General features: G+C 39.8%; 1 protein-coding gene across 1 annotated transcript in view; it reads left to right on the top strand.

Moving 5' to 3' along the window:
* Window positions 1–15,958, top strand: part of SLC49A4 (solute carrier family 49 member 4) — a 333,286-nt gene that overhangs the window by 132,047 nt on the left and 185,281 nt on the right. Inside the window, exon 5 of the mRNA XM_053698074.1 lies at window positions 11,084–11,192. Coding sequence (XP_053554049.1) covers window positions 11,084–11,192 — 109 coding nt within the window. The remainder of the gene's footprint in view (window positions 1–11,083; window positions 11,193–15,958) is intronic.

Raw genomic sequence — 15,958 nt, 5'->3', positions numbered from 1 at the left:
TCCATTAGTATTTATGCTTTATATATTGCTATTCTTTTTACATCTTATATACAAGATATACTTAGAAAATTTATAAGAATATTTTTCTGATTCTATTTTAAAGGCTTTGTCTGACATTGCGCCTTCTAATAAAAAAATTTAGGTCTTTTTCAAACGTCTTTTCTTCTGTTATGTGTGATCAGTCCACGGGTCATCATTACTTCTGGGATATAACTCCTCCCCAACAGGAAATGCAAGAGGATTCACCCAGCAGAGCTGCATATAGCTCCTCCCCTCTACGTCAGTCCCAGTCATTCTCTTGCACCCAACGACTAGATAGGATGTGTGAGAGGACTATGGTGATTATACTTAGTTTTTATGACTTCAATCAAAAGTTTGTTATTTTAAAATAGCACCGGAGCGTGTTATTACTTCTCTGGCAGAGTTTGAGGAAGAATCTGTCAGAGTTTTTTACTATGATTTTAACCGGAGTAGTTAAGATCATATTGCTGTTCTCGGCCATCTGAGGGAGGTAAAGGCTTCAGATCAGGGGACAGCGGGCAGATGAATCTGCATTGAGGTATGTAGCAGTTTTTATTTTCTGAATGGAATTGATGAGAAAATCCTGCCATACCGTTAAAATGACATGTATGTATACACTTCAGTATTCTGGGGATGGTATTTCACCGGAACTACTCTGTTAAAGGTCACTAATCCTTTTTAATAACTATTTATCATGTTAAACGTTTTTGCTGGAATGTAGAATCGTTTACATTGCTGAGGTACTGTGTGAATAAATATTTGGGCATTATTTTCCACTTGGCAGTTTTTTTGCTTTAATTGTGACAGTTTCGTTTCTCTTCACTGCTGTGTGGGAGAGGGAGGGGCCGTTTTTGGCGCTCTTTGCTACGCATCAAAAAATACCAGTCAGTTACTTTTATATTTCCTGCATGATCCGGTTCATCTCTGATAGATCTCAGGGGTCTTCAAACTTCTTTGAAGGGAGGTAAATTCTCTCAGCAGAGCTGTGAGAATTCTTATAGTGACTGTGAATAAAAACGTTGCTTTGTATTTTTTATGTCAAATTTAATTATTGTTATTTTACTAATGGGAACAAACCTTTGCTAAAAGTTTTGTTGTTTTAAAGTTTGATGCTATAACTGTTTTTCAGTTCATTATTTCAACTGTCATTTAATCGTTAGTACCTCTTTGAGGCACAGTACGTTTTTTGCTAAAAAAGATTATAACCAAGTTGTAAGTTTTTTGCTAGTGTGTTAAACATGTCTGACTCAGAGGAAGATATCTGTGTCATTTGTTCCAATGCCAAGGTGGAGCCCAATAGAAATTTATGTACTAACTGTATTGATGCTACTTTAAATAAAAGTCAATCTGTACAATGTGAACAAATTTCACCAAACAGCGAGGGGAGAGTTATGCCGACTAACTCACCTCACGCGGCAGTACCTGCATCTCCCGCCCGGGAGGTGCGTGATATTTTGGCGCCTAGTACATCTGGGCGGCCATTACAGATAACATTACAAGATATGGCTACTGTTATGACTGAAGTTTTGTCTAAATTACCAGAACTAAGAGGCAAGCGTGATCACTCTGGGGTGAGAACAGAGTGCGCTGACAATGCTAGGGCCATGTCTGATACTGCGTCACAGCTCGCAGAGCATGAGGACGGAGAGCTTCATTCTGTGGGTGACGGTTCTGATCCAAACAGATTGGACTCAGATATTTCAAATTTTAAATTTAAATTGGAGAACCTCCGTGTATTACTAGGGGAGGTCTTAGCAGCTCTCAACGATTGTAACACCGTTGCAATACCAGAGAAACTGTGTAGGTTGGATAAATACTTTGCGGTACCGGCGAGTACTGACGTTTTTCCTATACCTAAGAGACTAACTGAAATTGTTACTAAGGAGTGGGATAGACCCGGTGTGCCGTTCTCACCCCCTCCAATATTTAGAAAGATGTTTCCAATAGACGCCACCACTCGGGACTTATGGCAAACGGTCCCCAAGGTGGAGGGAGCAGTTTCTACTTTAGCTAAGCGTACCACTATCCCGGTGGAGGATAGCTGTGCTTTCTCAGATCCAATGGATAAAAAATTAGAGGGTTACCTTAAGAAAATGTTTGTTCAACAAGGTTTTATATTACAACCCCTTGCATGTATCGCGCCGATTACGGCTGCGGCAGCATTTTGGATTGAGTCGCTTGAAGAGAACCTTAGTTCATCTACGCTAGACGACATTACGGACAGGCTTAGAGTCCTTAAACTAGCTAATTCCTTCATTTCGGAGGCCGTAGTACATTTAACCAAACTTACGGCTAAGAACTCAGGATTCGCCATACAGGCACGTAGGGCGCTGTGGCTAAAATCCTGGTCAGCTGATGTTACTTCTAAGTCCAAATTACTTAATATACCTTTCAAGGGGCAGTCTTTATTTGGGCCCGGTTTGAAAGAGATTATCGCTGACATTACAGGAGGTAAGGGCCACGCCCTACCTCAAGACAAAGCCAAAGCTAAGGCTAGACAGTCTAATTTTCGTCCCTTTCGGAACTTCAAAACAGGAGCAGCATCAACCTCCACTGTACCAAAACAGGAAGGAGCTGTTGCTCGTTACAGGCAAGGCTGGAAGCCTAACCAGTCCTGGAACAAGAGCAAGCAGGCCAGGAAACCTGCTGCTGCCCCAAAGACAGCATGAACCGAGAGCCCCCGATCCGGGACCGGATCTAGTGGGGGGCAGACTCTCTCTCTTCGCCCAGGCCTGGGCAAGAGATGTTCAGGATCCCTGGGCACTAGAGATCATATCTCAGGGATACCTTCTAGACTTCAAATTATCTCCCCCAAGAGGGAGATTTCATCTGTCAAGGTTGTCAACAAACCAGATAAAGAAAGAAGCGTTTCTACGCTGCGTACAAGATCTGTTAATAATGGGAGTGATCCATCCGGTTCCGCGGTCGGAACAAGGACAAGGGTTCTACTCAAACCTGTTTGTGGTTCCCAAAAAAGAGGGAACTTTCAGGCCAATCTTAGATTTAAAGATTCTAAACAAATTCCTAAGAGTTCCATCGTTCAAAATGGAAACTATTCGGACAATCTTACCCATGATCCAAGAGGGTCAGTACATGACCACAGTGGATTTAAAGGATGCTTACCTTCACATACCGATCCACAAAGATCATCACCGGTATCTAAGGTTTGCCTTCTTAGACAGGCACTACCAGTTTGTAGCTCTTCCATTCGGATTGGCTACGGCTCCAAGAATCTTCACAAAGGTTCTGGGTGCCCTTCTGGCGGTACTAAGACCGCGAGGGATTTCGGTAGCTCCATACCTAGACGACATTCTAATACAAGCTTCAAGCTTTCAAACTGCCAAGTCTCATACAGAGTTAGTTCTGGCATTTCTAAGGTCGCATGGATGGAAAGTGAACGAAAAGAAGAGTTCTCTTTTTCCTCTCACAAGAGTTCCATTCTTGGGGACTCTTATAGATTCTGTAGAAATGAAGATTTACCTGACAGAGGACAGGTTAACAAAGCTTCAAAATGCATGCCGTGTCCTTCATTCCATTCAACACCCGTCAGTAGCTCAATGCATGGAGGTGATCGGCTTAATGGTAGCGGCAATGGACATAGTACCTTTTGCACGCCTACACCTCAGACCTCTGCAATTATGCATGCTAAGTCAGTGGAATGGGGATTACTCAGATTTGTCCCCTACTCTGAATCTGAATCAAGAGACCAGAAATTCTCTTCTATGGTGGCTTCATCGGCCACACCTGTCCAGGGGGATGCCATTCAGCAGGCCAGACTGGACAATTGTAACAACAGACGCCAGCCTACTAGGTTGGGGCGCTGTCTGGAATTCTCTGAAGGCTCAGGGACTATGGAATCAGGAGGAGAGTCTCCTTCCAATAAACATTCTGGAATTGAGGGCAGTTCTCAATGCCCTTCTAGCTTGGCCCCAATTAACAACTCGGGGGTTCATCAGGTTTCAGTCGGACAACATCACGACTGTAGCTTACATCAACCATCAGGGAGGGACAAGAAGCTCCCTAGCAATGGTGGAAGTATCAAAGATAATTCGCTGGGCAGAGTCTCACTCTTGCCACCTGTCAGCAATCCACATCCCGGGAGTGGAGAACTGGGAGGCGGATTTCTTGAGTCGCCAGACTTTTCATCCGGGGGAGTGGGAACTTCATCCGGAGGTCTTTGCCCAAATACTTCGACGTTGGGGCAAACCAGAGATAGATCTCATGGCGTCTCGCCAGAACGCCAAACTTCCTCGCTACGGGTCCAGATCCAGGGATCCGGGAGCGGTTCTGATAGATGCTTTGACAGCACCTTGGAACTTCGGGATGGCTTATGTGTTTCCACCCTTTCCGCTGCTTCCTCGATTGATTGCCAAAATCAAGCAGGAGAGAGCATCAGTGATTCTAATAGCGCCTGCATGGCCACGCAGGACTTGGTATGCAGATCTAGTGGACATGTCATCCTGTCCGCCTTGGTCTCTACCTCTAAGACAGGACCTTCTGATACAGGGTCCATTCAAACATCAAAATCTAACTTCTCTGAAGCTGACTGCTTGGAAATTGAACGTTTGATTTTATCAAAACGTGGTTTTTCTGAGTCGGTTATTGATACCCTGATACAGGCTAGGAAGCCTGTTACCAGAAAGATTTACCATAAAATATGGCGTAAATACCTATACTGGTGCGAATCCAAACATTACTCCTGGAGTAAGGTTAGGATCTCTAGGATATTGTCTTTTCTACAAGAAGGGTTAGAAAAGGGTTTATCAGCTAGTTCATTAAAGGGACAGATTTCAGCTCTGTCCATCTTGTTACACAGGCGTCTGTCAGAAAATCCAGACGTCCAGGCTTTTTGTCAGGCTTTAGCTAGGATCAAGCCTGTGTTTAAAGCTGTTGCTCCGCCATGGAGTTTAAACTTAGTTCTTAACGTTTTACAGGGTGTTCCATTTGAACCCCTTCATTCCATTGATATAAAATTGTTATCTTGGAAAGTTCTGTTTTTAATGGCTATTTCCTCGGCTCGAAGAGTCTCTGAGTTATCAGCCTTACATTGTGATTCTCCTTATCTGATTTTTCACTCAGACAAGGTAGTTCTGCGTACTAAACCTGGGTTCTTACCTAAGGTGGTCACTAACAGGAATATCAATCAAGAGATTGTTGTTCCATCCTTGTGTCCAAATCCTTCTTCAAAGAAGGAACGTCTTCTACACAATCTGGATGTAGTTCGTGCCCTCAAGTTCTACTTGCAGGCAACTAAAGATTTTCGCCAAACTTCTTCCCTGTTTGTCGTTTATTCTGGACAGAGGAGAGGTCAAAAAGCTTCTGCTACCTCTCTCTCTTTTTGGCTTCGTAGCATAATACGTTTAGCCTATGAGACTGCTGGTCAACAGCCTCCTGAAAGAATTACAGCTCACTCCACTAGAGCTGTGGCTTCCACTTGGGCCTTTAAGAATGAGGCCTCTGTTGAACAGATTTGCAAGGCTGCAACTTGGTCTTCGCTTCATACTTTTTCCAAATTTTACAAATTTGACACTTTTGCTTCTTCGGAGGCTATTTTTGGGAGAAAGGTTCTTCAGGCAGTGGTTCCTTCTATATAATGAGCCTGCCTATCCCTCCCGTCATCCGTGTACTTTTGCTTTGGTATTGGTATCCCAGAAGTAATGATGACCCGTGGACTGATCACACATAACAGAAGAAAACATAATTTATGCTTACCTGATAAATTCCTTTCTTCTGTTGTGTGATCAGTCCACGGCCCGCCCTGTTTTAAGGCAGGTAAATATCTTTTAAATTATACTCCAGTCACCACTTCACCCTTGGTTACTCCTTTCTCGTTGATTCTTGGTCGAATGACTGGGACTGACGTAGAGGGGAGGAGCTATATGCAGCTCTGCTGGGTGAATCCTCTTGCATTTCCTGTTGGGGAGGAGTTATATCCCAGAAGTAATGATGACCCGTGGACTGATCACACAACAGAAGAAAGGAATTTATCAGGTAAGCATAAATTATGTTTTTTAATTGTTGAAGTTTCAAATGACCAACAACATACTGATTTATCCTTCTCTGATGATGTTTTTCTCATTCAGAATTTTCTTCATCAGATATTGACACTAACAAATCTACTTTTTTATTAGAGTACATTTGTTCTTTGTTGAAAAGGTGTTGATTATTTTGGATATTGAGGTAACTAGTACTTTTTTAAGACTAGCTAACATTTTATTTCTGCTTATTTTTTCTGTGTTTTCAGAGGGTTTTTTCCAGTTCCTCATACCAGGGAATGGAATAGGCTGAGAATTTTCTTTTATTCCTTCTTCAAAGGTTTTAAATCATATTCTTTGACGGCAGTTAAATTCAATTTTGAGGGTTCTCCAATTTAATGGGGCTATCTCTACTCCTTCTAAATATGCTATTGTTTCTATAGCAAAATAGTATTTATTTTCCTTTTAGATGGTTGTATCTTATTTAAGGAAAATTATTTATTTTCAGGTACTTTCCTTGGACCTGTGATTTATTTGGATGATGTTGCAATTGCTTCATTTTTCTGTTTACTTTAAGATCAAGTATCAGATTATGATTTATTTAGCATTGTTAAAGGGACAAAATCTACTGCTCATTTGAGGTTCAGACTAGGTGCTGTTGCATTTGTCTTGTTGTCTTGCATTTGTTGATTATGCAAGTCCAGAGTGTTGACTGGTTCTTTAACTGGATTAACATGCTAATAATTTCATTTGTGTCTTCATTTTATATTCGCAAATGATATTTTCGCAAATGAGGTTTAATCTATGTCTTTAGCTGTTTTAGCTAGAAGAATTTTGTGATTTCTAAAAAAATCCATATTTCTTTTTTTCCAAGATAATCAATTATTTGGTTCATAATTGGATTCAATTCTTAACTGTTACTCTGGGCTTCAAGATTGAGTTCTAAGACTAAAACTTTAAGCTTATATTAGTTTGGTTGTTCTTACTAAGGAACGAAATCCTAAATTCTTATCCAAGTAACATGTTTTTAATTGGAAGTTTTTTAGTTCAAAATCAGCTCCCTAAATTTGCGTGTATGTGCCGTATTCCAGCTTGGCTGGTAAGGGGCAGGTTAAGATTTTTTTGAAATTTGTTTGGTTCTATTCGGTCCAAATTCTTAGATTTAGGGTACAGAATAACAGTCAAAGTAAAACCGTCTGTGAGAAATCTTTTTTTTCTCTATTATATTCCAGCTATTCCAGTAAGGCTAACACTTTCCTTAAGTGTGTTTCAGTCCTATATATTTTGGGTAATGTTGAAGCGCGGCTGATCACCCGTTGGGGCTCAAGCGCTGCTCAGACCTGGAATCTTCTGGGGTATTTATTCCAGTTTCATTCTTAGGAACTGGGTTTTGGGGTTTTATTCAAAACTATTCATTGTTCCAAAGATAGAAAATCTTTTTTATATAAATGTACCATCTTTTAGATTGGAGTTTATATGGTCTATCCTGCCTTTTTTTGGGTCAGTGATAGCATTATTTGTTTTCATTTGATACAATAGATGCATATCTTCATTTTCTGTTTTCATTCAGATTACTTTTATTTTCTGAGACTGCGGAATCTCATATGATTCAACCTTGTTTTTTTCAAGACATGGTTAGAGGAACTTTTTATCAAAAACGCTTGATTCCTCACACATGGGTCACCTTTTTTAGGTTTCCAGATAGTTTGTGTCACTGTCTTTGTCTCTAACAGACAAGTGACAATTTTATTGGGTTCCGTCTGTCGGTACCTTCAGTCTCTATTATTTCCTTCAGTTGCTATATATGCATGGAAGTTTTAGGTCTTATGGCTGCAGCATTGGATTTAATTCCCTTTGCTCATTTTTCATAGAAAACCTTTCCAGTTTTTTATGCTGAATAATGGTGCAGGGATTCTAGGTTTTCACTTTTTAAATCTTCGAATCCTAATGTTTATCTATCTTTGATTCGGTGATTAAGATCGCCATCATTTAGTTCTACAGGTCTCTTCGATTCTTTCAACCTGGACCATGATCTCTACAGATTCGAGTCTTTTAGGTTGGGAGGCTGTCTGAGGATCTCTGTCAGCACAAGGGGTTTGGAAATCTCAGGAGGCGAGATTACCATTTGAAATTTTGGAACTCTGTGCATTCTCAGAGTTCTTCAGTTGGTTTCTTTTTGAAGAAGAGACGTTTATTGTTTTTTTCAGGCAATGTCACAACTGTAGTGTATGTCAATCATCAGGGTGGGACTATCAGTCCTTAGGCTGTGACAGAAGTATCTCGGATATTTGCTTGGGCTAAATCCAGCTCCTATCTAAATTCTGTGGGTTTTTTCCCAGGTATAGACATTTGGGAAGCGGATTATCTCTGATAATCAAGCTTTACATCCGGGAGAATGGTCTCTTTACCCAGATATGTTTTTCAATTTTTCAGATATAAGGGCTTCCAGAAATAGATCTTTTGGCATCTCATCTAAACAAGGAACTTCCCAGGGGCCTATTCAGGTCTGGGGATCCTCAGGCGGAAGTAGCGTATGCATTGACACTTCCTTGGAATTATCATTCTGCCTATATCTTTCCGCCTCTAGTTCTTCTTCCAAAAGTGATTTCTAAAATTCTAATGGAGCGTTCGTTTGTACTGCTGGTGGCTCCAGCATGGCCTCACAGGTTTTGGTATGCGGATCTCATTCGGATGGCCAGTTGCCAACCTTGGACACTTCCGTTAAGACCAGACCTTCTATCTCAAGGCCCATTTTTCCATCAGGATCTCAAATCATTAATTTTGAAGGTATGGAAATTGAACGCTTGATTCTTAGTCATAGAGGTTTCTCTGACTCAGTGATTAATGCTATGTTACAGGCTCGTAAATCTGTCTCTAGAAAGATTTATTATCAAGTTTGGAAGACTTACATTTCTTGGTGTTCTTCTCATAAATTCTCTTGGCATTCTTTTAGAATTTCTAGAATTTTACAATTTCCTCAGGATGGTTTGGATAAGGGTTTGTCTGCAAGTTCTTTGAAAGGACAAATCTCTATTCTTTCTGTTCTTTTTCACAGAAAGATTGCTAATCATCCTGATATTCATTGTTTTGTACAGGCTTTGGTTCGTATCAAGCCTGTCATTAAGTCAATCTCTCCTCCTTTGAGTCTCAATTTGGTACTGAGGGCTTTACAGGCTTCTCCGTTTGAACCTATGCATTCTCTGGACATTAAATTACTTTCTTGGAAAGTATTGTTCCTTTTGGCTATCTCTTCTGCTAGAAGAGTTTCTGAGTTATCTGCTATTTCTTGTGGATCTCCTTTTCTGATTTTTCATCAGGATAAGGCAGTGTTACTTCCTGATATTCATTATTTTGTTCAGGCTTTGGTTCGTATCAAACCTGTCATTAAGCCAATTTCTCCTCCTTGGAGTCTTAATTTGGTTCTGAAGGCTTTACAGGCTCTTCTATTTGAGCATATGCTTTCTCTGGACATTATTTACTTTCATGGAAAGTATTGTTCTTTTTAGACATCTCTTCAGCTAGAACAGTTTTTGAATTATCTGTTCTTCCTTGTGAGTCTCCTTTTTCTGATTTTTTTTTTCATCAGGATAAGGTGGTTTTTGCTGTCCTCATTTCAATTCTTACCTAAAGTTGTGAATTCTAACAACCTTAGGGAGGAATTATTGTCTTTTCCTAAGACTTCTTTGGTAAGATTCTTACATTTTTGGCATCTTGGTTAAACTTTTAATTCATCATGCTTATTTGGAGTCGGGTTGATTCCCGCCTCAGAGGATTACAGCTCATTCTACTAGGTAAGTGTCTACTTCCTAGGCTTTTTAAGAATGAAGCTCCTGTTGATCAGATTTGCAAAGCAATGACTTGGTCTTCTTTGCATACTTTTACTAAATTCTACCATTTTTATATTTTTCTCTTCTTCAGAAGCAGTTTTGGTAGAATGGTACTTCAGGCAGCTGTTTCAGTTTGATTCTTCTGCTTATAATTTCAGTTTTTTTCATTATAAAAATTGAAACTTTTGCTTTGGGTAGTGGATTAATTTTTCAGCGGAATTGGCTGTCTTTATTTTATCCCTCCCTCTCTAGTGACTCTTGCGTGGAAGTTCCACATCTTGGGTATCTGCTATCCCATACGTCACTAGCTCATGGACTCTTGCTAATTACATGAAAGAAAACATAATTTATGTAAGAACGTACCTGATAAATTCATTTCTTTCATATTAGCAAGAGTCCATGAGGCCCACCCTTTTTGTGGTGGTTATGATTTTTTTGTATAAAGCACAATTATTCCAATTCCTTATTTTTGATGGTTTTGCTCCTTTCTTATCACCCCACTTCTTGGCTATTCGTTAAACTGAATTGTGGGTGTGGTGAGGGGTGTATTTGTAGGCATTTTGAGGTTTGGGAAACTTTGCCCCTCCTGGTAGGATTGTATATCCCATACGTCACTAGCTCATGGACTCTTGCTAATATGAAAGAAATGAATTTATCAGGCAAGTTCTTACATAAATTATGGGTTTTTTTTTTTTATAATTTTACTTTTATTTATAGCGACTTACAACAAAAATAAACATCCATAACAAGCTGAAAATTGAGTAATCATAAACATTCCTGTCCTTACCAATCTTTATACATCCAATGAAGATGACATGATATTAATAAATATCTTCAACCATATTTACATTTCATTATCAATTTACTTCTATTCAAATTATTTCACACTTAAATAACGGACTGCTAAAAAGATTACTAAGGAACTGTTACATGGGGAGAATACAATATAGTATCAAAACTAAGGTTAAATACTCTAAAAATTATATTAAAAAGGGAGGAGATAGAAATCAATAATGATGCTTTTTTTCCCTTCTATGTTCGTGTTGCTGGGGTTTATAGTCTTAGGATTCTAAGTATATTTGATTTGTAATAAAATGTTGTTACTTTGGAGACTTTAGCTAGATATTATCTTGTGCATCAGTCTTTTCTCACTATTATCTTTGTACATTTTTGGACCAAGAAGGAGGTTTACGTTGATTGTGTTTGCTTGCAGGAGCACATGTTTTTTTTTAGTAAAGCTTTTGTACATTTCCCTTACAGCAATTTCCGCTTCTTGATGATCATGTTGGCTTATGCAATACCTTTAGGATTCTTTGCAGGATGGTCTGGAGTCTTGGATTTGATTTTAACACCTATACATGTCAGTCAAGTAAGTATTTTTTGTATTCTCTGTTTTCATGTCTCAATAAGCATTACAAATACTAAATAAGGGAACAGAAAAAAAGCTCAAGAAAATAAAGTTTTTTTAGTTTATCAATATTTTTCTTATATTGCTCAGTTCTAATTAAAATTTGTATTATTGCTCTCCCCATTGAGGTACTTCTAAAGGACGTAAATCTCCTTATTTTCCGCTCTATAATATAAATCCATATACTTCTATTTTTTTAAAAGATAGCCTTGTATGCAGTCATGCACTTTGCTCAATTGAGTTGCAAAGTACAGCTTTCTGCAGATCATAAGATTTGCAGTACTGGTCTGCAAGTTTAAACTGTATATATAGTACACGGTAGTTTGCAATATTGACATATTGTATTCTCTCACTCACAATAGTCTGTATTTATTTTCTCACTAGAGTAGCAGTATAGCAAAGAAGACGGCTTGTTTCTCAAAATGTATTAACAGAAACCTTATCCTTACTTTTATAGATATATCCTGTGTGTTTGTATATCTATATAGCTAATGTTTGTAAGTAGCTGGTTACTCACTACGTTGGGTGTTACTAGCTGTGCATTAGTTAAACATTGTCCTGCTTGTTAGAGAAAGTGTTTTGCAAACAGCTGAATTGTATGAATCTATATAGCTTTTTTTCAGCAACGTATGCTGGTTCTATGTAGATTTTATACTGAGTGACAAGTTATTCCAGAGTTGCCTTTTAAAATGGTGATCCCTTTAATTTCTTTCCTTACTTTATTTCTTAAGTTTGGTACATAGCGAGCAGGGCCCCCACTAGAAATTTTGGGCCCCTGACTTAACCATTGATCAGGGCCCCACCTCCTTTGACATGTGCAAAACGTGACTAAAATGTATATGCACTTTATTCTTAAGTGTCTATTTAAACTTGGAAATGTTGTAAAGGTAGTAACATACAAACACACAGACACACTCATACACTGAAACACACACACACTCACACATAAGGATTCACATATAGACACTCTAGCAGACACGCAAAGAAACACACTCAGACACCCAAACAGACACTCTGCACTTGTTTACATTGACCTGACAAGTAATGAGGTAAACTACAGTTTTGTAAAAAAAAAAAAAAAAAAAAAAAAAAAAAGGAGATTTAGAAAACAAAATATGGAGTTCTGATTATCTTTCTCCAACATTGGTGTGTCCGGTCCACGGCGTCATCCTTACTTGTGGGATATTCTCTTCCCCAACAGGAAATGGCAAAGAGTCCCCTCCTAGGCTCCGCCCACCCCAGTCATTCTCTTTGCCGTTGCACAGGCAACATCTCCACGGAGATGGTTAAGAGTTTTTTGGTGTTTGAATGTAGTTTTTATTCTTCTATCAAGTGTTTGTTATTTTAAAATAGTGCTGGTATGTACTATTTACTCTGAAACAGAAAAGGATGAAGATTTCTGTGATTTTAGCAGACAGTAACTAAAATCGATTGCTGTTTCCACATAGGACTGTTGAGATGAAATAACTTCAGTTGGGGGAAACAGTTAGCAGACTTTTCTGCTTAAGGTATGACTAGCCATATTTCTAACAAGACTGTGTAATGCTGGAAGGCTGTCATTTCCCCTCATGGGGACCGGTAAGCCATTTTCTTAGTCAAACAAACAGAATAAAGGGCTTAATATGGGCTAAAAAACTGGTAGACATTTTTATGGGCTAAATCGATTGCTTTATTTGAGCATATTATTCAGATTTAGGCTGACAATTTGCATTTATAATCTTGGGGAACGTTTATATAACGGCAGGCACTGTGTTAGACACCTTTTCCAGTCAGGGGGCCTTTCTAGTTATAGACTGAGCCTCATTTTCGCGTCATTACTGCGCAGTTGTTTTTTGAGAGCAGGGCATGCAGATGCATGTGTGAGGATCTAAAAATTACTGGAAAAGCTTCTAGAAGGCGTCAATTGGTATCGTATTCCCCTCTGGGCTTGGTTGGGTCTCAGCAAAGACTATAGCTGGGACTGTATAGGGGTTACATTTAAAAACGGCCCCGGTTCCGTTATTTTAAGGGTTAAAGCTCTGAAATTTGGTGTGCAATACTTTTAATTTAAGACACTGTGGTGAAATTTTGGTAATTCCATATTCAGTAATAAAGTGTTTTCTGTTTAAAATTTAAAGAGACAGTAACGGTTTTGTTTTAAAACGTTTTTTGTGCTTTGTTGACAAGTTTAAGCCTGTTTAACATGTATGTACCTTCAGATAAGCTATGTTCTATATGTATGAAATCCAATGTGTCTCCCCATTTAAATTTATGTGATAATTGTGCCATAGCGTCCAAACAAAGTAAGGACAGTACTGCCACAGATAATGAAATTGCCCAAGATGATTCCTCAGATGAGGGGAGTAAACATGATACTACATCATCTCCTACTGTGTCTACACCAGTTTTGCCCATGCAGGAGGCCCCTAGTACATCTAGTGCGCCAATGCTTATTACCATGCAACAATTAACGGCTGTAATGGATAGCTCCATAGCAAATATTTTATCCAAAATGCCTACTTATCAGAGAGAGCGCGATTTCTCTGTTTTAAACACTGAAGAGCAAGAGGGCGCTGATGATAATTGTTCTGTCATACCCTCTCACCAATCTGAAGGGGCCATGAGGGAGGTTTTGTCAGATGGAGAAATCTCAGATTCAGGAAAAATTTCTCATCAAGCTGAACCTGATGTTGTGACATTTAAATTTAAATTAGAACATCTCCGCGCACTGCTTAAGGAGGTGTTATCTACTCTGGATGATTGTGACAACTTGGTCATTCCAGAGAAATTATGCAAGATGGACAAGTTCCTAGAGGTTCCGGTCCACCCCGACGCTTTTCCTATACCCAAGCGGGTGGCGGACATAGTAAATAAGGAGTGGGAAAAGCCCGGCATACCTTTTGTTCCCCCCCTATATTTAAGAAATTATTTCCTATGGTCGACCCCAGAAAGGACTTATGGCAGACAGTCCCTAAGGTCGAGGGGGCAGTTTCTACTCTAAACAAACGCACTACTATTCCTATCGAAGATAGTTGTGCTTTCAAAGATCCTATGGATAAAAAATTGGAAGGTTTGCTTAAAAAGATTTTTGTACAGCAAGGTTACCTTCTACAACCAATTTCATGCATTGTTCCTGTCACTACAGCAGCGTGGTTCTGGTTCGAGGAACTAGAAAAGTCGCTCAGTAGAGAGACTCCATATGAGGAGGTTATGGACAGAGTTCACGCACTTAAATTGGCTAACTCTTTTATTTTAGATGCCGCTTTGCAACTAGCTAGATTAGCGGCGAAAAATTCAGGGTTTGCTATCGTGGCGCGCAGAGCGCTTTGGTTAAAGTCTTGGCCAGCGGATGTGTCATCCAAGACAAAATTGCTTAACATCCCTTTCAAAGGTAAAACTTTATTTGGACCAGAATTGAAAGAGATTATTTCAGACATCACTGGGGGAAAGGGCCACGCCCTTCCACAGGATAGGTCTTTTAAGGCTAAAAATAAGTCTAATTTTCGTCCCTTTCGCAGGAACGGACCGGCCTATAATTCTGCATCCTCTAAGCAAGAGGGTAATGCCTCACAACCCAAACCAACCTGGAAACCGATGCAAGGCTGGAACAAGGGTAAGCAGGCCAAGAAGCCCGCCACTGCTAACAAAACAGCATGAAGGAGTAGCCCCCGATCCGGGACCGGATCTAGTGGGGGGCAGACTCTCTCTCTTTGCTCAGGCTTGGGCAAGAGATGTTCAGGATCCTTGGGCGCTAGAAATAGTTTCTCAAGGTTATCTCCTGGAATTCAAGGAACTACCCCCAAGGGGAAGGTTCCACATGTCTCACTTATCCTCAAACCAAATAAAGAGACAGGCATTCTTACATTGTGTAGAAGACCTGTTAAAGATGGGAGTGATACACCCAGTTCCGATAAAGGAACAAGGAATGGGATTTTATTCCAATCTGTTCGTAGTTCCCAAAAAAGAGGGAACTTTCAGACCAATTTTAGATTTGAAGATCCTAAACAAATTTCTAAGGGTACCATCGTTCAAGATGGAGACCATTCGAACGATTCTACCCACTATCCAGGAAAGTCAATTTATGACTACCGTGGATCTAAAGGATGCGTACCTACATATTCCTATCCACAAAGAACATCATCAGTTCCTAAGGTTCGCTTTTCTGGACAAGCATTACCAGTTTGTGGCCCTCCCATTCGGGTTAGCCACTGCTCCAAGGATTTTCACAAAGGTGCTAGGGTCCCTTCTAGCGGTTCTAAGACCAAGGGGCATTGCAGTAGTACCTTACTTGGACGACATTCTGATACAAGCGTCGTCCCTGTCAAAAGCAAAGGCTCATACGGACATCGTTCTAGCCTTTCTCAGATCTCACGGATGGAAGGTGAACATAGAAAAAAGTTCTCTGTCTCCGTCGACAAGAGTTCCCTTCTTGGGAACAATAATAGATTCCTTAGAAATGAGGATATTTCTGACAGAGGTCAGAAAATCAAAACTTCTAAGCTCTTGTCAAGTGCTTCATTCTGTTCCTCGTCCTTCCATAGCGCAGTGCATGGAAGTAGTAGGATTGATGGTTGCAACAATGGACATAGTTCCTTTTGCACGAATTCATCTAAGACCATTACAACTGTGCATGCTCAAACAGTGGAATGGGGATTATACAGACTTGTCTCCAATGATTCAAATAGATCAAAGGACCAGAGATTCACTCCGTTGGTGGCTGACCCTGGACCATCTGTCCCAGGGAATGA

Source organism: Bombina bombina, chromosome 1 (assembly GCF_027579735.1).
Source record: "Bombina bombina isolate aBomBom1 chromosome 1, aBomBom1.pri, whole genome shotgun sequence".
NCBI classification, from domain to species: Eukaryota; Metazoa; Chordata; class Amphibia; order Anura; family Bombinatoridae; genus Bombina; species Bombina bombina.
This window is presented reverse-complemented; position numbering and strand designations above follow the sequence as displayed.